The sequence below is a fragment of the Fukomys damarensis genome, unplaced genomic scaffold (genome assembly GCF_012274545.1).
Source record: "Fukomys damarensis isolate Sample0158 unplaced genomic scaffold, DMR_v1.0_HiC HiC_scaffold_5, whole genome shotgun sequence".
NCBI classification, from domain to species: Eukaryota; Metazoa; Chordata; class Mammalia; order Rodentia; family Bathyergidae; genus Fukomys; species Fukomys damarensis.
Window position 1 is genome coordinate 3,930,557 of NW_022900917.1, and position 23,550 is coordinate 3,954,106.

Sequence of the window (23,550 nt, forward strand, 5' to 3'; positions counted from 1 at the left end):
ATAAAAAAAAAAAAAAAAAAAAAGTCTTTTTGACTTGAGGATAGTATTTTCAATCTGTTTTTCTACCTCCAAACTCCACTCTTCACTGGGCTGATCCCAGGCCTCAATGAACACAGAGTACAGAGAGGAGCAGGTGAAGTGTCACTGCCTAGCATTCATCCATCTGACTGATGTGAAGGCTCCACCATCGGGCACACCACGTGAATGCGAAGACCTTAGTTACTGTGGCAACCACACACTTCCACAGCCAGCTGCTGAGTGGGGGAAATCAGGCCTAGCACTCCTGGGGCAGCAGGCAGAACAGGCCCAGGAGCTCAGGAGAGGAGCGAGAGCCCTGCCTGCTCCCTCCACAACGCACACTCGTGATGGCTCCTCTCACCTAGCATTTTCCCCTGCACACTAAGACCCGAACCTCCGAGCGACGCACTGACCGCCCTCCTTCCTTCTGAGCAAGCCCACGGCCTGCCTCTGTGCACCCGCTGGAAGGTCACTGTGCCTGGGTCCTCATCCTCCCTCCTCTGCCTCCCGCACGTCAAGGCAGCCCCACAGCCCCTGGTCCCCGGGGAGAGAGGACCACCCACCCGCATCACCAAGGCAGGGGCCCCTCAACCAGGGAACTCACGAGGGGCACAGGTCTGTGGCTCCATTCTCTGAAGAGCAGCACCCACGACAGGACAACCTTACATTCCTTGGACTATCAAGCCCGCAACCTGCTGGCCTCAGAACACAGCGTGCGATGGGAAATGAGGCCAACGGAGGGGCCGGCCCCAGGCCACACAGCAGGGTGGCAGCAGAGCCAGCAACAGAACTCAGAGCCCGGGGCCCAGACCCATCCCATTACTCTCTGAGCCACCCCCGCCGTGACACCACGAAATGAGGAGAGAAGCGGTCCACGCGCTGACCTTGCGAACACCACTTCCCCGCCTCCTGTCTGTCATGAGGTTCTCGGTGAGGACTCTGGGTGCAGACACACAGTATCCAGCACGGCCCTGACTGCTTCACAGGTGGCTATAAACTCCACCCCGTATGTTAAGCCTGTAAATCCATAAATAAGGGGGGTCTTTCGGACTTATATTTTTGGTACAGGGATTGAACTCAGGACCTTGCAGTCTGAGGAAGGGTGCAGTGCCACTGAGCCAAACCCCCGTCAATAGGGTTTTTTAAGGAATGGATAGACCTGGCAGTACCAGTGGAGGTGAAGGCAGTGCTCACATTAGTGGCCACTGGGACACTTGACTGAATCAGTCCCGTGGTGGGCAGCCTGGTGCACAGAAGGTCCCACACTGGAGACAAGGGTTCCAGTCCCGGCCCTGCCACAAGCAACGTGAGACGCTGGGCCTCGGCCTCCCGTTTGTAAACGGAGTGGGTTACAGCCTGGGCCAAGCCCCTGCCAGGTCTAAAATCACGATACCACAAATTAACAGAACTCACTGGTAAAGTAAGAACCATGCTTCTGGAATTGGAAATTTAGCACAGAGCACAGACAACGCCCACACCGTTAGGAATCTAGGAAGCAGACGGTTCGGCAAAGACCACGACTTACTTGCTCGACCGGGGCACCACCATCTCGGCCAGCGTCTCATACTGCTTGATCCAGTCATTGTGGTTCATCCTGCGGGAAAGGCAGGGTCAGCCCCAAGCGGAAGACCAGGCCCGTACCCAGAAGAGAAAAATCAGGGGGCAGACAGGAAGTGCACCACAGTGAACAAAAACAGTCAGGCTTCCCGCTGAGAACTTTCCAATACACGTGTGTGCCGGCAGCAGGGTCAGCCTCAAGTCCAGCAGCTGCTGCTCAAGCGCACAGCCGAGAAGCGCGCTGGGAGAGGGCGACCACACAAAGTCTCCCAGCTCTCTGGTGCTAAGTGTGGTGCCTTGGGTCAATTTAAAAAACAGCCCATACCCAAATCACTGTCACTTCTGACCACGGCCAGGATGAAGGGCTGAGTCCCACTCTATCTACAGAAAGCACAGAGGGGGCCAGGGATTGAGCTCAGTGGTTCCGCCACCTGCCTTACAAGCACAAGGACCTGAGTTCCATTCCCAGAACCAAAAAAACCAAACAAACAAAACAAGCAAGCACAGAGGACAGGAAGCAGAAGTAACGAAGTGACGGTCACTATGTCGGCAGAGGCCCCCGGCCCTGGGTGCGGGGAGACAGGCCAGGACGGAGTGACACAGCACGTGTGTTCCCACGGGCAGGCCCCGCATTCCGGCTACAAGGTAGAGAACTATGAAAAGTTCTGGTTTAAACAGCAAGTTTAAGTCTGAATGAGACAGACATACAGGCAAAGGAGACTTTCCTGCACAGTGTAAGTGCGCAGACACAAAGAAATGTATTATAGATAGGGTTCCAAACAGCAGAACATTGTGACTACAACACAAAACCAAAGGAAAGTAAAACCCCACATAATTCTGTAGCCTGTGAGCCCCGCAGAGGTGCTTTCCAGCACTCAGGCCCCTAAGCAGATCAAACTGCGAAGCTTCAAAGTCGAGGAGGCTTCCTGCAATCAAGCTCTGAAGACCCCCAAGTCTCCCCACAGACCCAACAGCCAGCGGGCTTCAAGATGCGACACCGCTAACAGCCTCACGGTCTCCAGCTTCGATCTGCCCGCGTGTCCGCGAGCTTCGTTTCACCAAAGCTGAGCGAGCACTGCCCGAGGAGCCGAACCAGAAGCCCTCTGGGTCTGCGGCCCACGGGTGCACAGCCTGTGTCTGGGAAACGAAGTTCTGAAAACAGGCCCCTCCTACTCGCCCCACGCCTTCTGCGGGAGCTCCAGCCACAGGCTGACACTAACACGCAGCCGGCAAGGTCAAAAACACCTGCGAGTCCAGCTCACGATACTTTCTGCCAGGGCCTGCACAGAAAATAACCTGCCTTCCCTAATCTAGTCTTCTGTAGGGCTAGTCCTACGATTTCCAGAAAAACAAATCAAAAGATTTTCCTAGTTTGAAAAATCGTAAATCTGTTTTTGAAAAGTCCCACTCATTTAGTGTTTTTGGTTAGTGAGCTGATTCTATCACTCTCGTTATAACTGTGTCTCCACGGGCAGGTTAAGAACTAAATCCCGCCACCGTACAAGCCGCACGAGGAAATGCTGGTGTCCGGTCATGCTCCTTTTCCATATTTCTTTTTTCTTGAAAGCTCCAAACTGCAGTACCAGGTACTGACATCGAGCCTGCACTTTAACAGGGAGACACATACTTGGGGACGACCACCAGTAGGGTGATGAGATACTCCGAGTCAAGAACAAAGTCATCCTTCTTCACGATTTCCGCCAGGCTTCGAGTCAGCAAACTTCCCCTGAGGAGAAAAGGGAAGGACCATGAGGACCAGCTTCTGGCACACAGCAGAGAAGAGCGGGTCACCACCCCGAGTGGGGTCCGGACCCCTAACACTCCCGCCATCAAGGAGCCCTCAGCCACGCCCGTGCTACCCTCCGACCAGCGATTCCTGGCGTCCACCTCTGCCCGCTGCATTTACCCCAGCTCGGCTCTCTCCCCGAAGACCATGACCTCATCAGACTGCGACATTCCGTCATCTAAGCATAACCTGCGGGTTTTCCACACCTCCTGGCGCTGGCTGACACCAGCAATTTTGGTCATTTCACCCCCTCATCAACACTTTCCCCAGTCTCTGTCTGGCCTTCCAGGAATGACGGTCCCAGGACGGCAGCGTCCTGACCTGCTCTGGCACGATAGCCCCAGGCCACCTTGGTCTAGGCTGTGTGGCCAACCTCCAGGGCGCGGGCCATGCTGCGAGGTCCTGCACAGCAGCGGGGCCTCCTGAGCGACACAGCCTCGGGGCGTGTCCAGCGATACATCAAGGGGTAGAGGGCTCGGTCCACGAGCAGCATTTATGAGATAGTCAATCAGCCTCGCCTGTTTCTGGCTGAACTCTAGGAACTGATATTAATGAACTTCCTCCAGCAAACTAAAACCAGTACCAGTGATCACAGACACGGCCAGGCTGGTCCTGATCCCTCTCCCCGCTCCCCCTGAGCATCACAAACGCTCGCTCCTCAGCCTACGCGTTCTTTCGCTCCAGGTTCTGCAGATTCCCCTTCAGGTTGTTGTATGCGGATGCACGGGATTTCAGGTCATTATCGATCTGTGTAACTCCCTTCAAAACAGAAAATGGTTAAACACAGGCCAGATTTCCAAAGCTGGTCCCCACTAAAATAATTAAAATAGCTGAACTTTAACAACTACAAAAAATACCACCAGTTCCTCATGTAAGAACATCCTAGTGAAAGTACACTAAAGGGTCATTTTAAAAACCACCTTCATTTTTAACAGGATAATTTCCATATAACTGCTTTCTACTAATGTTTCACTCTACATGCATTACAATTATTATTATACATATTACAGTTTTTCTCCTAGGGGGGGCTGTAGGGAACAGGGCCTCAACCATGGAATCCAGGCCAGCCTTGAACCTGTGATCCTCCCGTCTCAGCCTCTCCAGTTCTGGCCATGTTACAAGCCTGCCATAGTATTGCTATTTTACTTTCAAATTCACATAAACAGGCTGCAAGCCACTGGTTTGAAGATGTCTGATTAAAAGGTTTCAATTCACAAAGGTAGAAGTTGAATTCCCAAAAAGAACTAAATTATAGCGTTTTCACTGTCATAAATTCCACTATTATGTAAGACATTTTCTCAAAGCAATAAAAATTGTTAATGAATTTGTAAGTGTTACAAGGAGAACTAAAATCATTAACTGCTTAGCAAGAAAGGCACCAGGTTGGTTTGATTAATGTTTGAGATCTGGCTTGGACTCCGCTCTCCCCTGGCACTGGGGTACAGGGGTACAGGGCCAGCCCTCAGCCTGAGCCTGTCCGCTCACCCACAACTGTACCACAGGGCAGAGGCTGGATCGATCCCTGTTAGGGACCCAAAGAAAACAAGTTTGGCTGCAGCAAGAGCACTTAATAGTGTCAAGCTACTCAGTCTTTAAATTACATGATGAAGGCTGGGTGTGCCAGTACACACTTGTAATCCCAGCTCTCAGGAGGCTGAGGCAGGAGGATCCCTGCCTGGGTTATATAGTGAGACCCTATCTCAGAAAGAAAGAATTCTACAATGACTTCAGTTACAATCCTTAATAGTCTACACATTTCCATTTAACTAAAGTCAGGAAACAAAGAAGTCTGTTTATCCAATAACTTAACCCACCCTCCCTCAGCCAGATTGGCAGGCATCGGCAACATTCAGGAAGTCCTGTCTGTCTGTCTTATTACAATTTCTGTTAAGACTTTTACACTTTCTCTCAAATTTGAAGACTTCCACTATCGTGAAAGGGGACTGAACCCCTTCCTGCTGAGCTATATACCCAGCCCATTTTCCTTTCTTATTTTGAGGCAGGGTCTCGTTAAATCGTTAAACCATCTAGGCTGGGCCTGCCGGAGTCTGGGAGGTCTAACATCTGAACACCTGCAACACCTAAAGGTGAGGCGGGGCGCGGAGGGGCACCTCTGCCCTATGAAAAGCTGACCAGCATTTCAGCCACTGCCGATCAGGGAGCCCCCGTCACGACGCTGCTCTCACCTTGGCAATTATCTCGGAAATGTTCTTCAGAGACTGCTTGATGGGGTACTTGGCCATGTCCCACTGGAACCTCGTTATGTAAGTGACCAGATCCACTGCAATGAGGGAACAAACTCACCACATCTTTTCTTGCACAGCAATGCCTTTTAATGCCCAAACTGACATCAACAAAGATGTCGCTTCTGAGGAGTGCTGGTTAAGTAACAGCTCTGGCTCGTGACGAGTCCCCTTCTAACATGCTGAGCGGATACACAGCATATGTATACACTCACCACACACGTCATGGAGGGGAAAGGACACAGACTGCTTCTAACTGGCTCTGTGATAAACTTAACGACGTTAAATTTACTGTTCTTCAACAATGTCCTCAAACAAACTAAAGAGGAACTTGTCTGTTAACACCAAGTAGGGGCCATTTCTACACTTTAGCAACCTGCAAAATGTGGACGCTTTTACTTTCAAATGGAGAGGAAAATAAATGTAAAGCCAAAGGGACGCTCGACGCCAAAGTCCCTGGAAGCTTAAAGATCAAAGCAACTGCACCCGCAAGCCAGCAGGACCAAGGCCAGGAGCCCACGTCAGGCGCACCAGAGCTGACCGAGCCAACAGCACAGATACTTGCACAAGCAGCTTTAGACGCGCTGCCCCGCATTACCACCTCCACAGCAACACCGCAGTGTGCAAGATACCTACATCAGTAAAGGGGACATAAATTAACATATCGGCCTTCTACTCTGTCCTAAAACACAAGGTAATAGAAACAGTAAGCAATTAGATCAGGATCACTAGCATAACAAAAAGTAAAAATAAATTACTATATTTTTTAACCAATTAAATATTTATTGAACATCTATTATTTTCAAGGAGAAGAAATGAGATTAGAAGGATACTGGATTTGTTTGTTTGTTTGTTTGTTTGTTTGTTTGAGACAGGGTCTCGCTATGTAGTTGAGACTGACCTGGAACTCACTATGCAGCCCAGGCTGCTGTCGAACTCACAGCGATCCTCCTGCCTCAGCCTCCGGAGTGCTGGGATTACAGGCATGCACCACCACGCCTGGCTTTTTTTTTTTTTTTTTTTTGGTACTGGGGATCAAACTCAGGTCCTGGTGCTTGCGAGGCAGGCCGAAGAACCACTGAGCTAAATCCCCAGCCCCCAACATTAGATTTTAATAAACAGATCTTACCATTGCAGGCAATACTATATAAAATATAGATAGAATGAATGAAAAGGAAGTGAAAAGGGTTCCTTCCTTTTTAATGGCATATCATTTAAGAGGGATCTAACTGAAAATGAAGCAAAGTCGTTAAAAAATAATTTCAGGTAAAAATGACAACTGTGAGATCAGTCACCTTTAGGAAGCCGTTACCACAGAGCAAACCGTAAATATCAGCCTCTAGCTAGAGACATCAGTAACTATTTTTATGGGTACATGAAAAGCAATACTCAGATTTGAGGGGAAGAGGCAGCACTCTGCAATAAGATTAATGAATCCAGTTCCAGAGCTTCAACGGTTGGATGCCATGAATGCAAGATGCTAAAGAACACAGCTGCTACCAACACAAACGATGCTGAGATTCGTAACTGGGAAGCTGACTCGGAAACATGAGGCTTTACAGCGAGCTAACGCGAAGCTGTGAGCTGTGTCATAAGCTGTTGCAGGGGACAGGGTGTAACTGGCAATGTCACCAAATTCAGTCATAGCAACTATATTTTATTGGCTTTCTGCTGTACTTAACACCCTCATCCACAGATTTACAGTGGACCCTCAAGCTATGACTGGGTTACTGGGTTACGACTGGAATTTTAGTTTTAACTTATGACCAAAGTCTTCAGCTCTGACGAGAATGCCGGCCACTTCCAGATGGTCTCAGACACAGATTTAACCCTTACACAGTTGTGAAGGAACATGACAGCACCCTTTCCTGTGTGGGGCTCACTGAGAAATGCTGAGATCGGCCTGTGTACAGGAGAGAGACTGAAGGCGGTGTGGAGAAGCCTGCATCTTCACTGACCAGCCCGAGTTACAACCAGCCCTCGAGAGCAAACTGAATTCCTAAGTCAAGTCACAATGCGTAGCGAGGTCACTGGCTTCGCCAAGTTCACAGTGGTCAGTCACGAGCCCCTGGCTTACCTCCATTGGCCAGCAGGTTCTCCTGCACTTTATCTCTACTGTCCTCCAAGACGTCAGCCATGTACTGGGCCACCTTCTTCACCACGCTGCGGGGTGAGAAACAAAGCCATCGTCACCATTTCAGGGGAAAGGGACTTTGCACTCAGGCTCTCCAGCAGACAAAGCACACGAAGACACAAACTCGACTCCACACTCCAACTGCCCATGTCCAGGAGACACGGCGCCCCTCTTCCACCTACACTGCAAGGACAAAGTGGAGCAGGTTTGTCACCTGGAGAACCGGAGGCTTCATGCGAACACACCAGCCTCCTTAGCCCACAGGAAAACATGGCAGTGGGAAGAGAGACCCGGGGACCAGCCGAGTGGCACGTGGGAAGCCCGACAAGGGCTCTGCCAATGACTGCACGCCAGACACGCGCGGTCACTCAGGCCGTGAGGACGGGACAGCGAGAGTCCCACGCACTCTGTTGTCCACTGAAGAAAGCAGTGACAAACGGCAGACTCCCAGGTCAGACCTTTCATTCTCTTCCCTCTGTGAGACACCAAGGTGCGAGGAGAGGAGGGACTCGGCCCACGCCACCGACACAGGCTCCACTCCACCGGGGTCCAGGACCCAGCTCCGCCTCTCGGCCTGGACTTCTCTCAGAATCACACCAGACAAGATCACCGCCTTCACGCTGCTTGCAGTCTAACTGAGGAGAGGCAAAGATGCCCAAGGGCACCCGCCTCGCCGGCTGAGGACAGCTACTGAGGCTACACACAGCAGCATGAAGGGAAGGGGAGCATCCCAGCTATGGCAACCAAGGGACCGCAGTCGTCCAGGACAGGATGGGACAGGACACACTGAAGGCTGCGTGCTCAGGCGGGAAGGTCAACCGAACACTTGGAAGTATAAACATCAACAGCAAGGGCCAGAAAGGATGACCAAGGGCTGCAAGGACAATATTACACTGGGTGACCCTGGTCCTGGAAAAGCAGAACCACTTCAGACACAATGATGCAAGCACTAGAGCCTCACCGCGCTTAGCCAGGGGGCCATGGACCCTTGGGGAACCTCCAAGACCTCCCTGTGCACCTCTCAGAATAGCTAAGTCAGGAGTGGTGGCACACAGCTGTAATCCCAGCACTCAGGAGGCTGAGGCAGGAGGATCATGAGTTCCAGGCCAGCCTGGGCTACACAGTGAGTCTCAAAAAGTTTAAAAAAAAAAAAAATTTATCTAGACCAATGTACACAGCCACTTCAAAATATACTGTTCTAATGATTAGACTTCTGAGACAATATAAACTATGACACCATATGCCATCACGTTCAGGCTTGGAAAGCTGGAACAGCTAAGCCAGGAAGCTAGAACGTGTCCTTCCACCAAGGCCAAACACTACAGGCTGTCAAGTCTCTCGATCCTTCGGGCTGACTGTGGAAGACAATCAGGGCCACAACTGCATGGGGTCCCAAGTGCACCACGCCCAAGTGCCCAGGCTCCAGCCACGCTCGGTACAGCCAAAGCCCATGCCGAAGCCCTCAGGGAGAGGAACAGAGGCCTGGGTGTCACACCGGCCTCTGCATCCCTAGGGGCCTGCCTCCCTGGTGTCTCTCTGAGAGTCAGAGCCCAAAGCTGTAAGGACAGAAGTGACCCCAAGGAAGACAGCCCCTCAACAGGAGACTCAGGTCTCCTCAGCACTCTTCTTAAAACACTCAGAGGCCCAGCATGCACACAGCCCTGGGCTTAATCCCTAGCACCCAAAACACAAGAAGGGAAAGGAAAACAATCCCTACAATCAGGAAACCAAAATACCACCCTTTCTATCAGCTCAATCTTTGAGTATATCATCAATAATTACTCTCACTGTGTATAAAAACTCAGCATTATTTGCTCTATGTGAATACATGAATTACAACCCCAAAAGTAACTGTTTCCTTCATTTTCTCCATTCTAATGGCAAAGTGCCAGGCCTCATATGAAGCTTTTACTCTTGACTAATTTCCTGTAAAACTGTCTCCTACAGGGAGTTTTTGGTTTTGTTTCTTTGGGTTTTTTTGGGGGGTACTGGGGATTGAACTCCAGCCCTTGTGCTCGAGAGGCAGGCGGTGGCACCACTGAGCCAAATCCCTGGCCACGGTCTTCCTGCCTCCAGTGTTAAAGACCATCAACACAACACTAGGTCTGTTTACTTCCTTACCAGTTATGTTAAAAATTTTCTCTAGCTGAGCATGGTGGTGTACACCTACAATCCCAGCACTCTGGGAGACTGAGGCAGGAGAGGTCCAAATTCAGGCCTAGCCTGGGCAACTTGGTAAGACCTTATCTCAAAATTTAAAAATTAAAAGAAAAAAAAAAAGAAGCTGGGCATGGTGGCTCATGTCTATAATTCCAGCACTTGGGAGATGAGGCAGGAGGATTATCACCAGTTTGAGCCCAGTACAGGCTACATAGTCAAAGCTAGCCTGAACTACATAGTAAGACCCTGTCTCAAAAAGCCAAAAAAATAAGGAAAACAAACAACCAAACAAAAAGCTGGGGATGTAACTCAAAGCAAAGGTTCTGAATTCAATCTCAATACAGAGAAAAAAAATAACAATCATTTTTCAACCCTGACCTCAGCCTCTATGGAATATAAAAACACAGATAAATGAAACAACTTAGAGTCCAAAAAGCTGTGCTTTATAGAACACGATAAAAGCAATCACCAAGCACAGAGGCACATACCTGTGACCCCAGCACTCAGGAGGCTGAGACAGGAGGATCACTGCGAGTTCAAGGCCAAACTGGGCTACTCAGTAAATTCAAGACCAGCTTCAACTACATAGAGGAACCCTGTCACAAACAGACAAAAAGCGCCGGGTGTGGTGGTACACGCCTGAACCCACCACTCGGGAGGCTGAGGCAGGAGGATCGCTGTGAGTTTGAGACCAGCCTGGGCTACATTGTGAGTTCTAGGTCAGTCTCAACTACATAGTGAGACTCTGTCTCAAAAAATAAAAAACACAACAAAACAGACAAAAATGATGACTCCACACAGAATTCAAGAAAACGTCTGCAAGTCAAAGCTGTTAAGGGACTTATATTAGAATATGTAAAGAATGCTAACAATTCAATAATGAAAGACAAATAAACTAATTAAAATGGGCAAAGGTGCCGGGAATTTAGCTCAGTGGTTCCACTGCCTGCCTTGCAAGTGCAAGGTCCCAAGTTAGATCCCTGGTACCAAAAAAAACGTACTTAAAAAAAAATAGTATAGGTAAAATGGGCAAAGGATCCAAAAAGACTTTGCCCCATGGAAGAACACACACATACACCTGTGGCTGTACAAAAAACAATTGGACACTTTAAACAGGTGAGCCGCACAGAGTGTAAATCCTGTCTCGGTAAAGGTATTAAAAAGAGTATTTTTCACACTTCAAATGTACATTTTACTGTATATAAACTGTTCCTTCATAAAATAGATTTACAAAGAGAAAAGCCATCACTTCCTAAAAGCGCTCGGCCAGCAGTGAGTCTGTGCGGCGGCCCGGGCGCAAGTCAGCACCTTACCCTTCCACGAACGCGTCCAACTTCGCCAGCTCATCCGACAAGCCGACCAAGACATCCAGTGTGCCCACCTGCAAGAGAAAGGGGCCCGCAGTCACTCGTGTTCTCCCTTCCTTCACACGGAGATACAGCCTGGGCTGAAGGGCCGCAGTCTCAAATTCTCCACGCTTTACTTCACTATTCGCCAGTGTGGTCAAAAGCTGCTTACCAGACATTTCAAACCCTATTTCTGCACACAAACTAACCCTCTCGTTCACAGACACGGGCGCCAGCCAGCACACCAGGACCCGTCACAGCAGGCCTGGGCCTGGGCTACACAGGGACAATGGTCAGCCCAGCGCTCGCTTAGAACAAGGCCTGGAGCGGGGCCTGCAGCTGAAGGTGTACAGATGTGTGCCCAACTGTGCAAAAATGATCACACACTGGAGGAAACTCCCTGTCCACAGGAATCCCTAACCCCAGATCATGCTGGTGACTTAGTATTTCTTCAGCGCGTGTCACAGCCGGCTGGCAAAACACAAACTTCACTGACTTCCGCTCCTGACAGGAGTCGGTCAGCATACCACCGGGGCCTGCTTCCTGCCTGATTTCGGGTCTTCCACGCATGTTTCACAGAGCAACTGGATTAAACTACCAGGTAGGCGCCGTGGTTAACACTGGCAGTGTCAGCAGAATGTGAAACACAAAAACAAACTCACTGGTACTTTAAAAACTGCATTCCTTACATTTTCCCTTTTTGGCAGCCATATTTTTGGATATGTATTTTCATAGGATTTTTCTCACTGCAATTTAGGGAGCCGCCGAAGTTGCAGAGGAAAGGGTAGCTAAACCGGAACACCTCCGAGACGGCACAGTTTAAATCCTGTGAGGCCAGAGGGAGGGCGCTTCTGAGGGAACCAGGACACCACGCTTCTACCAAGAGGGTCCTGGGCCTCTGCTCCCATGGGCGCAGCTCACCTTCAAGTCAGGGATGCTGAACTTGGACGTGGCAGCAAGGTTGTTGCTCTTGGTGGTGGCCGCGTGCAGCTTCTCCCATGTCTGCTGACAGGTCTTCTCCCCAGGAGCCGAGATGAGCCAGAACTCAGTCATGCTCATCACCGAGTGCTGCTGCGTCAGAGCTCAGGACGGGGGCTGTGACACAGAACGATGCTTACTGTCACTTTAAAAACTGCTCCAGGGCTAGGGGAGTGATCAGTGTCCAGCCTTGCTATGACCTGGGTCTCAACTGTCCCCCCAAGGCCCCTACATCAGGGCTCTGGTCCCTTCCATGGCATCCCTGGGAGACGCCGGGCCTAGACGGAGGAAGTGCGGCCACTGGGGCCCTGCAGAGGGCGCCTGAACCCTGGACACCTCCCTCTCCCTGCCATTCCTGCTTTTGCTTTCTGAGCTGTGGTCTTACTACACTGCCTAGACAGGCCTGGAACTCCTGGGTTCAGGTGCTCCCTCCATGTCAGCCCGCCCATGCCTCTAGACCAGAAAAGAGGGCAGATGTGAGAAACTACGAAGAGGAGCTAGTGAAGAATAATCTAATGTTTTTTAACTATAAAACATCCTGAATAGGAACCACTCAGTAAGTGAGATTACCCATTCTGGTGCCATGGTCTCTATTCAGGTGTCTCCCCCCAAAACCTCCAGCAGGCAGAGTGGGGGCTCACAGCTGACTTGCTCCTGTTAGGAGGCGGGGCCTGGTGGGAAGAGACAGTTGCAGGGGCGGGGCCAGGCAGGGGCGGGGCCTGGAAGGATGCATCTCCCTCCCCAGTTCCTCCCTCTGCTCTCCTACAGCAGATCCCACCACAAGGGCTTGCCTCGGAGCCAGTGGGCTACAGAGGAAAGCGCTCAAACACCTGAGGCAAAATACCTCTCATCCCTTAAACTGTGGGCTCAGGTATTTGGTCCCAGCAAAGAGAAAGTCATTAGGACAACCAGGTACCAACAGTTCCCTTCAAGCAAATGAGTCACAGGTGTGTAGGTTCACCTTATACATCTCTAATACATACACCCAAGGGCCAGGGATTTAGCCCAGTGGCATGGCCCCCGCCTCGCAAGTGCAAGGTCCTTCCTGAGTTCAATCCCCGGTACCACAAAAACAAAACGAAACAACCAAAGTGGGAAAATTCCCATGTGCATAACTTTTCCATGTGAGAAAGTCTTAGTTAAATCAATGCATTCGAACAGCAGTCACCAAATACATTTGCCACAGGGGCCTAGCAAATTCTCTTGGGAATCACAGTGGGGGCTATTTCCAGTCCACACTCAGAAAGGACAAATGCCTCAAGTCCCTAAACATCCTTAGCTGTCTTCAAACATTTGCAATTTTGCAAAAGACTGTGCTTAACAGACCAGGCCTGGATGGCACCAAGACAGCCTCTGGCTCAACATGGCAGCCAGGGGGTCCGAGGCGAGGCCTCCAGCCACAGAGAGGACATTCACACGCAGCTGGGGCCGCTACCCATACTGCACTGACCACTCTTCTGCTGCCTGGTTTTTTCTGACTTAGTCATTTTAATTACGATATGGAATTCTATTATATAAATAAACCAAAATGTGCTGCCCATTTGCGTTCGGGAGCACTGCGAAATCTGCGTTTACTTCTTTGCTGCAGCCCTGCCACAGCCAGCCTTCCTCCCCGCTCCACAGCTGGCGGCCAGGAAGCAGCGGCAGCCCCGGCTCTCCGGGACCAGACAGGCAACACAGGCAGAGCCGGGCCTGGAGGGGCACAGCTGCTGGTTTGGAGCCGCTGGCCTCCTGCGGGGGCAAGCCCAGGACCCAGGACCCACACCAGCCCAGCCGGCGGCCCTGGGGCAGGGGTAGAGCCCACTTCCACGGCGGAGCGCGGCGGCAGTGTGGGCTGTGTGCAGATGGGCACTGAGTGGAGACCATACTCCTCGTCGTGGACTTGTTTCTCCTTATTTTTTTCTCAGTTCTCATTTTCTGCGTATAGGGCTTGAACCCCGGACCTTGCATATACTGGGCAAATGCTCTGGCACTGACCTGCAACCCTAGAGTATTTCCTTAAGAAAAGCATCCAGGGCAGACGTGGCAAAACGTTAATGCCACCTGTTAAATTCTGAGTAGTGACTGTGTGGATGTCTGCTGTGCTATGGTGCTGGAATTTTGTGTTTATCTGAAACATTTGAAAATTAAGTATTTCTAAAACTTATGAGTGTAATTAATTTGAGTTAAAATATAATGCTGCTTAGTAAGAAAAAAAAGTCACATAGTATCATAAGAGCACAGAATAATCAAGCTAACTCCTGTGGGCCGACATCGCCAGAATTTCTAATTGGACAAAGTTTCATGGGCAGGCACTGTCCACCCCAGGACGCTCTCCTGTGGGAAAGCTGGAGGAAGCGTGGGCCAGCACCTGCTTCCGGGCCTTGGGCTCACCCCACACACACACCTGAGGGCCCAACAGGTGTCACTTCCTGGCTTCTGCCTGCTCTGCCCTCGGCTGTGCCCAGACCGCGGACTCCCACGAACATCCTGCCTGCCCGCCCACGCTTCCTGAATCCAGCTGTTTTAGCCCAAATGCCCATCTCAGGGCTACCCTGACCTTTACAATCTCCAGTTTGGCATCTTTAACTCCGTGTTAACCCACATCTCCCAAGGGAGCACAGCTGGGAGGAAACTGACGCTTTACTATACTGTTTTACTCCAGTGGTTCTGTGAATGCCCTGCGATAGCATTTCTATACCTCCTCTCTCCTAAAATGGCAGGTCGTGAGCTCCCTTACTGCAATCCTTCCTGCCAAGTCTAAATCTGTCTGTGCTGCAGCCCCTCCAGACTGAGCCATGACAGCAGATGTCACTGTCACATCATCGGAGTTCTAGCTTCTGAAAGGTTTCCAGAACCGGGACAGAGGACCCCACCTTCTTTTCTACGAAGAGCATCTGCACTTTTCTTCCATCACAGGAAATGGTGTCTGGTAAGTTCCAAATTAGGCAAGAGTCCTGCGTGCCTAGGGGTCATGGCGTTCTCCTACTCCAGCCTTTAACTAGAGCATTCTCTTGCTGGGAGATGAGGAGCAAAGGAAGTGTTCCCTTTGTTTTACAGACAACTTCACAATTCTCACAATGACCCTGAGACACTCAAACATCAGTCACCTACCAAAGGCCACACAGCTGATATGTGGGATTTTTGCTGTGCCACACTGGCAGAGTAGGCTCTGCCCACACTGGTCAAAGCTCTGGAGAGAGATCCACATATAACCTTGAGCCAGGCACGGTGATGCACACCTGTAATCCCAGCACTCAGGAGGCTGAGGCAAGAGAATTCCATGAGTTCAAGGCCAGCCTGGGCTACACAGCAAGACTTTGTCTCAAAAATCCCCAAAACACATAAACCACATATGTACTTGAAATCCCTCACCCAGGGCTGACTCCCAGGCCTACCCTTCAGGTCTCATTAATTCTACTAATGAAGGAAGGAATCGGGCTCTTTAATCTTTTCTTTTTCGGTTTTTTGAGACAGGGTTTTGCTATCTAGCTTAGGCTGGCCTAGAACTCACGACAATCTTCCTGGCTCAGTTTCCTGAGTGTTAGAATTATAGACATGCACCACCATGCCCGCTTCCTTTCCCTTCTTTTCACCCAGGATCATCACAGCAGCCAAGTGCCCTACCACTGAACTACATCACCAGCTTTCGTTTTGTTTTGTTTTTAAGCAATGCCCACTAAGAACAGAGGTCCACTAAGAACCTCTCACACAAGTCACTTAAAAATCATTTTTCTCTTTGAAATTTAAGAATTTAAGCCTAGTTCCAAACAAAATCCACCTCTGATGACTCTCAGAAAATGAACTTCAGGTTGCTGAACACATCTCCTTTTCTCTGAGCTGCAAGGAAACAAAGAAGTCACACTGTGGCCACTGTCACCAGCTCACCAGGCCGGCACGCCCCGCTCTCCCCTAGCTCCAGGTGACTCTGGCGTCTGATCGTGCACAAATCCAGGAAAACTGATTTCAGGGAAACACGACTGAGCTGCCCTCCTCTCCACCCAGGTCCTCACACATCCTCCTGTGTGTGTGCACGAGGGAGGGAGAGCTTCTCTCTCCTGATGATCTCCCTACCCTCGAGGCCACTGCTGACTGGATGCTGGACACTGGCCCAGCCCAGGTTCTCCAGACACAGCCAATAGCAAGTTCCTAATTCTGGCTAATGGGATACATCTGCCCACAGCTGGAAGTCCACTCATTCCCTCTGAAAGTTCTCAACAGTCCCAGCACTTTTCAAAAGTCCAAGTCAAAGCCCCATCTGAGACTCGAGGTAACTCTTAGCTGTGAAGCTCTGTAAGAATCAAAAACAAGTTCTCAAGCCTTAAAGTCCAAGTCAAAGCCCCATCTGAGACTCGAGGTAACTCTTAGCTGTGAAGCTCTGTAAGAATCAAAAACAAGTTCTCGCGCCTGGCATGGTGGCGCATGCCTGTAATTCCAGCACTCAGGAGGCTGAGGCAGGAGGATCGCTGTGAGTTCGAGACCAGCCTAGGCTACATAGTGAGTTCCAAGTCAGTCGCAGTGAGATCCTGTCTCAAAAAAACAAAAAAACATTAAAAACAAACAAACAAACAAAAACAAGTTCTCATAGTCCCAAGGTAAAACAGCACAGGGTAAACATTTTCATCCCAAAAGCACAGTGACAGAAAAGAACCAGATCAAAGCAAGACTGGAACCCAGCAGGGCAAACACAAAGTGCTGCAGTCCAGCCCCAGCATGGTAGTGAGGTGTGAGCTGCAGAGGCGTGGATGGCCCACCCCTATGGCCTGCGGGTCACAGCTCCAGTCCTGTCGGGGCGGGCTGTTCACAGCCTGCAGCTCTCCACAGCGACCTTCCACGCCCTGGCATCACGGTCATCCTGGGGTCTCCACTGCACTGCTCCGGCCCCACTGCCCTCTCTGGGGCTTGCCTGGCCTCCCAGGCCTTCCTCTGAAACCTGGGGGAAGCTTCTGTGACCCTACAACTCATATTCTGTGTGCCAGTGAAAACCAGCATCGACCTCGCTGTGGTACCAATTTTCTATACTAACAATCACATCCCTGGAACCAACTACCTGACACCCACAATTTAAATATGTGGCTCTTGGATTCAGAGGGTTCAGCCCATGGTCAGACAGCTCCGAGGCAGGAACACTGTAAGAGAAGGCCGTGGTAAACCACAACTGCTGACTTCACGACAGCCGGGAAGCAGAGTAGGGAACAGTGCTTGAGAGAACAAAACCCTCTGTGCCAGGCCACACCCAGACAGTGCTTCACTGATCCCTAGGTGTTCTCAGTGCGGTCAAGGTGACACACGATTACCAGGCACCCTGTCCATTCACAGGACTGACATGTCCAGATCGCAGCCAGCTCCGGCCGGAAACTTCCTACGTACCAAACGGAAGCACCTCCCACACATTAACTCATGGAGTGGCTAGTAATTACGAAGAAACTAAAGCTTACACGTATCGTGTCACATATCGGACAAGAGCAGATCTTTCTTGCTGAGGATAACAGGACACATTCTCATGGCACTCTGCCCAGTCTCCCCTAGGGGACATGTTTTACTAACGTCTATCTTCCAGAGTTAAAGCTGCCTGGGAGGTGGGCACCATGGCAGTGTCTGCTCACCACTGTATCTATTGTCTCAGCACCTAGCACGGCAGAATCTCAAAAACTATTTGCTATTTTTGAGTGAATAAATAGTTGCGACGATTAAAGGACATAACAGTAAGAGTACTTGGCTTATACTGTAAGTGACTGACTCCCTTCACTTCCCATTTTTAGTCAACTTTATTAAACCATAACCTCCGTGCAGTAAAATATGCTCAGGGAAGCTGAGTTTCTAGCACGTGGCCCTGTGCAGTGACATTAGAGCATCTCCATCATCGCAAACTCTCCTGTCCTGTCCAGTCCCACCAGGGCCTGCCCACCACCAGCCCAATGCTCATCGACTGTCACCACGGATTAGTTTAGCCTGACCTGCAACGTCACCACTAATGGAAGCACAGGCCATGTACTCTCTTCTGCTCAATCCCCTGACGTGTGTGCATGTCATTCTGTTCCGCTGCTTGGAGTGCCCTGCACGCATATACTGGTTTACCTCCTCACCTACTGACGGACATCTTGGTCATCACTGCTCTGGGGCCATCGGTAACAAAGGTATTGTGAGCGCTCTTCTACAAAGCATTCTGTGCCAATGTACCTGATTTCTCTGGGATAAGCATCAGTGTTGTCGTCAGGGCTTTGGCAAGGGAATACACTTAATACAGAACACGTAATTCATAAGATTATTTTATGATAATTACCCAAAAAGTCAAACAGAGTACAAGAGATTAGCCACACACTGGAGGCCAAAAGAATCCAGCCGAGGGCCTGGCTCCCTCAGCAATGTCCCGCACAAGTCCAGCTAAAGGTTTAGAGCCCAAGGCAGTGTCCTCCTCCTGGAGTCCAGCCAGTAGCCTGGAGCCCACGGCAAATCTCACACCTGTCCCTATTGAGGATCTGCACACAGAAGACCCAAAGGCCAGTGGTGGGATTCAGAAAACCTATGCCGGTGCCACTAGGCTGAGGGGTCCACAATGGAGCCAGGAAGTGATGCCCGTGAGGCTGTGATGCCACAGCAGCCGTTTCCAGGGACGGTAAGGCCCCAAACTCCTCTTCCAACAAGAACAGCCCAGTTTGCATCAGGAAAACCACCTGCAGCAAGCTTCTCGAAAATCAACAGGCCATGATCTTCCCCTCCAGTTGTTGCTTTTTTTTTTTTTGTACCGGGAATCAAGCTCAGGACCTTGCACTTGCAAAGCAGGCAGCAGAACCACTGCACTAAATCCCCAGCCCTCCTCCAGTTCTCCTTTTATGGCTTTTGCAACAATCTTCAGCTGGGTCCTCCACCCCCAACCACACTGACTCAGTTCAGCTAGGCAGTACAAGTTGACCGTTAGTTAATCCACCACAATCAAGAAGCAGAATTCTGAGTAGAGTGATTAGAATATAACTGTTTATAAGAAGTTGACAAACTGTTTTCCAGAGTAAATATAACATTCATGTTCCCATTAGCAAGGTATGCAGGCTCCAGCTGCTCCACAGGCTCTGACCAACACTTAGTGATCACAGTCTCTCTACTGTCATTCTAACGGGTGGCAGGGCTCCGACACCTCCCAATGGCTTTCCCCAGTGACTGATGGAAGTCCAAGATCCTTTGATTTCTGTACCCTTTTCCCTCCTTTGGTGCAGTTTCTCTTCAAATCTTCTGCCCAATTCTTTAAAAAGACTGAGCTGTCCTATTACTGTACAATTCTTTGGTACATCAATATAGTCTGTGATAGACACACAGACCACCTTAGCTTCATACCACTATAACAAATACCCAAGACAATCAACGTATACAGAGAAAAGCTTTATTTCCACTCAGTCTTAGGGATTCGAGCTGTGCTCTGAGGCCTGTGACAGCCACACATCACAGTGGGAGAATGTGGTGGGCTAGAGCAACTGGGGTCCCATCCTCTCCCTGGACACAGCCAGTGACCTGGGGCACTCCCATGAGGCCATGCCTCATAGGAGTCCACCACACTGGCCACTGCGCCGTCCCACGTGAACCCCCAGAGGACAGGAAGGTGCAGATGCCAGTGTACCACATACACATGGTCCTACAAGTTTCCTCACTGTGGCTTGCCTTTTCTTGTTTTTTAAGCAGTGGCAAAGTTTATGTGAAAAAGTAAACGTGAAGAGGGAGGGAGAAACTGGCTCTGCAAAGCCTGTGCTGAGGAAAATCAAGATGAAGGCACATGCTGGAGGCCATGAGAAAAGCTTCCTTAGCCTGCCTTTTCTGAACTGTTCTTTGAAATAAGTTTTACTCTACTCATGTTGATTTATCAATCTTTTTAAAGTAACAGATGCTTTCTGTGGCAATGTAAACTGTGCCTAGATCAAGAGCACAACTATTTATTTACCTTGCTTGGAATCTGCTGAGTTTCTTGGGTTTGTGTTTATAGTTTCTCATCAAATTTGGACACTGTTCAGCCACTATGTTCTTAGGGTATTTTTTTTCCATTCTCCCTCTCCCTTGAAACAAAAATTGATTCATGCTAACACACCAGGTCCCCCAGGTCACCTACCTTCCATTTTTTGTGTGTGTTCTTTTCCCCCTGTGCACTCACCTGGAGAGCCTCTTGCTCTGGCTTTTATTTTGCTGACCTTTCTGTCAGGTATCAAACCTGCCATTTGCCTCTTCTAATGAACACTCAGGTGCACTTTTCTGCTTTATAAATTCCATTTTTTAAAACCTTCTATTTCTTCCTCACTCTACTCTTATTAAGTCACTGAGCATATAATTTACAGTGCCACACTGTCGACTGCTGGAGTCTGCTGTCGTCCTTTAAAAGGCAGCTGAGTTACACTGGATCGGCCTGATCCACTCAGAGCTTTTTTTAAACACAGAATGGGTCCCAGGGCTTTATTAACTTTACTAAGCTCTGAACTGTGGGGAAGTCTCTTGGCTGCCCCAGCCTCCAGTTTGACACGGTCATGACAGGCCCACAATTCATATGGGATGCGTTAAAGTTCTCTACCAACTCACTATTTGCTGGTCCTAGGGCTTTGTAGAGAGCAGCTTCTGGGACTGATGTGTCAGCCTTGATCCCCCTCCGCAAATCCCAGCCAAGCGAGCCCCCACCCTCCACTGCCACCAAGTCCCCCTGAGTCCACAGGATCAACCCTGCTGGGCTTTCCCTTCCCAAGCCATAGTGCAGGTGTCTGCAGGGACAAAGTGTGGAGATCTGAGAGCTCATTCCTGTCTCCTTTCTCCATTCCTGTCCTGCCTGCTGGCACCTGTGTGGAAGCCATTTCTCCCCATGGCTGCCCAGGCCCGTGGCTATCAATGGTGAGAAATAAGTCTGAGAAGTTTTGGCTAGCTTTGCCATGCATATTTACTCATGAGTTTGGAATTTTGCTATCAAATTGCTGTTTATTTCTGTGCAAGGATTTGGTCACAACCTCCCAGTCTCTTGGTCCTGTGTTTTACTATATGACAGAAAACAATTAATGACAATGAACACCAAAAATCTAGCAAGTCTGGGCTGAAAGACTGAAGTACACTGTTTGGTGAAGACAGAGCAAAACCATGAACATGTGTTCCTTTGGTAATAAGGTGACAGATATTGTTCTTTCGTGTTTTTTTGGCACCAGGGATCGAACTCAGGACTTTGCACTTGTGAGGCAGGTGGCGGAACCACCGAGCTAAATCCCCAGCCCTATTGTTTATAGAAACAGATGCAGCCTGAACAAATATCTCCCACGTTGGTGACTGTGACATTAACTTGCAAACATGTGGCAAGGTATCCTGACTGGTACAATATAAATTTAATTCAAAGCATTGATGAAGCTATCACAAGTTGCTGTAAATAACTAAAATAAATTTTTAAATATACTATGTAGTCACTAGGTAAAATAATTATATATACAAAAACCCAAGAAAAATCTGTGGATTATAAAAAAAAGATGGACAAAAGACAACTTTCTAAAAGACAACTTGGCAATATTACACACGGAAAAAGCCATAAAAATATGCATATCCTTTGGCCTAGCTGTACCAACCTTAAAAAAGGAATTAAGGACACAAGTATAAACATTAATTAAAAAGTTATTAGAATAACATTGGAAATGAATTATGATCATTTTCATTCTTTGTGTATATTCCTGTGTCCTAATTTTTAAACAGTGAATGACTACACGTAAATATTAAAAAGCTGCACCCTCATTACCACAGTATCCTCCTACTTGAAAACACTGAAGAGTTTAACTATTCAACAGTATGGTGACAAAGAACACTAGAGATGATACAGAAGAGGAGGACAGAGCTGGTTAAGAGGAGCTGCAACCAAAGCTCAAGACCAAGGCAGGGCTACAGTCTGTCTACCTCACCGAGACTAGAGAAAACCCAAATTCCCACCTCAGGAAGCAAGCAGACCAGCAAGAGTGCCACCTGGGACAGGAGACTCAGACTCTATCCCCAGGCCTTCACATCATCTGCATACATTTTTCATCTGTGGAACAAGAAGCTTAGATTACACTATCTACCCACATGTCCTGAATATAGATGGTGTGAGTCCCAGACTTTCTTTTCTCTATTTTCTCATGCAGTCCTTCAGGGAAATCAGATGCTTGGTCAGGTTTCAGAAGCTCTGTCTAAATACAGCCACCTCCATGATTAAGCAGCGAAGTCAGTGTTACAGGAAAGGGAATACTCTAATAAATGAGGGCTGGATACTACATCATCACCAAGAGCCACACAGTGTTAGGAGTCCTAGAACATGTGATGGGGGAGGGTGAGATAAGGTCTCACTATGCAGTTGAGACTGACCTGGAACTGACTAGCCCAGGCTGGTCCCAAGCTCACAGCGATCCGCCTGCCTCAGCCTCCAGAGTGCTGGGATTACAGATGTGAGCCACCACACCCAGCAAGAACATGATTTCTGTAACTTCCAAGAAGATGCCAGAGTGGTGAGCAGCAGCAGAGAAAGAGCCTCTCTGAGACTCAGTGTCCTGACATTGGAATATAGGGACGCAAAGAGAAGAGAAGAGGATCCCCATAGCCCAGGAAGGATCTGAAGTAAGAACTGAAGTCCATAGGGAGAGTGAAGAGAGAGGCCTCAACAAAGAGGGAGGTAAGAAGAAGTTTCCTCCCACAGCCTGGACTCATGGTGTGGGAATGGCGGCTCAACCCTGCAGATGCACGGTGACTACTGGCAACCCCAGAGGCCTCCATGGAGAGAGGCACCAGGGGAACGGAGCAGTGGACAGTAAAGGAGAGGGTGACCAGCTGGTAGCCATCTTGGAGAGGGGCCAAATGAGCTCAGAACTCAGAAAAGCTATGGGCCAACTCCATCTAGTGGCTCCCAGTGTCTCGATGCGGGTGCCAAGTTCAAGTCAGTGGGAGGTCAGGGAGCAGAGTTTAAGCAGGCTCAAAACACCTGGTCCCAGCCTCATGATCAGAAACCAACCCAAATTTAGCAGAACTAAAGGTGCAGCCCAGCTGGGATTAACTACTATCCTACCACAAACCTATGGCTGGCTTACTGGGATTAATCAATTTGTCTCAATACTCTGTCTACCCTCAGGGTCCACCAAGGACAACTGAGACACGCTTTGAATTAGGCTTTTTTCTTTTCCTTTTTTCTCTTTCCTGGTTCTTGTCGTTCCTTTGTTTTGTTTTTTCTTCTTTTTTTTCTTTGGTACTGGGGATCAAACTCAGGCCCTTGTGCTTGCAAGGCAGGAAGGAGAACCACTGAGCTAAATCCCTGGCCCTGTTTTGTTTTTTCTTGATTGTCTAAACATGGCTTCTGTTTCTGTTGTTTATCTGTTCTGGTTTTTGTTT

General features: G+C 49.4%; 1 protein-coding gene across 4 annotated transcripts in view; it reads right to left on the minus strand.

The window, feature by feature from the left end:
• Window positions 1-23,550, minus strand: part of Atp6v1c1 (ATPase H+ transporting V1 subunit C1) — a 42,938-nt gene that overhangs the window by 9,274 nt on the left and 10,114 nt on the right. For 3 of the 4 annotated variants that reach the window (XM_010612117.3, XM_010612118.3, XM_010612116.3), the window contains 7 exons: window positions 12,166-12,339; window positions 11,212-11,279; window positions 7,682-7,767; window positions 5,548-5,642; window positions 4,029-4,120; window positions 3,203-3,301; window positions 1,544-1,612 (listed from right to left, as the gene is read on the minus strand). In XM_010612117.3, coding sequence (XP_010610419.1) covers window positions 1,544-1,612; window positions 3,203-3,301; window positions 4,029-4,120; window positions 5,548-5,642; window positions 7,682-7,767; window positions 11,212-11,279; window positions 12,166-12,303 — 647 coding nt within the window. In that variant the 5' untranslated portion in view covers window positions 12,304-12,339. Of the gene's footprint in view, window positions 1-1,543; window positions 1,613-3,202; window positions 3,302-4,028; window positions 4,121-5,547; window positions 5,643-7,681; window positions 7,768-11,211; window positions 11,280-12,165; window positions 12,340-12,792; window positions 12,902-23,550 lie in introns of those variants that run through there. The other variant, XM_010612119.3, reaches the window with a different exon arrangement.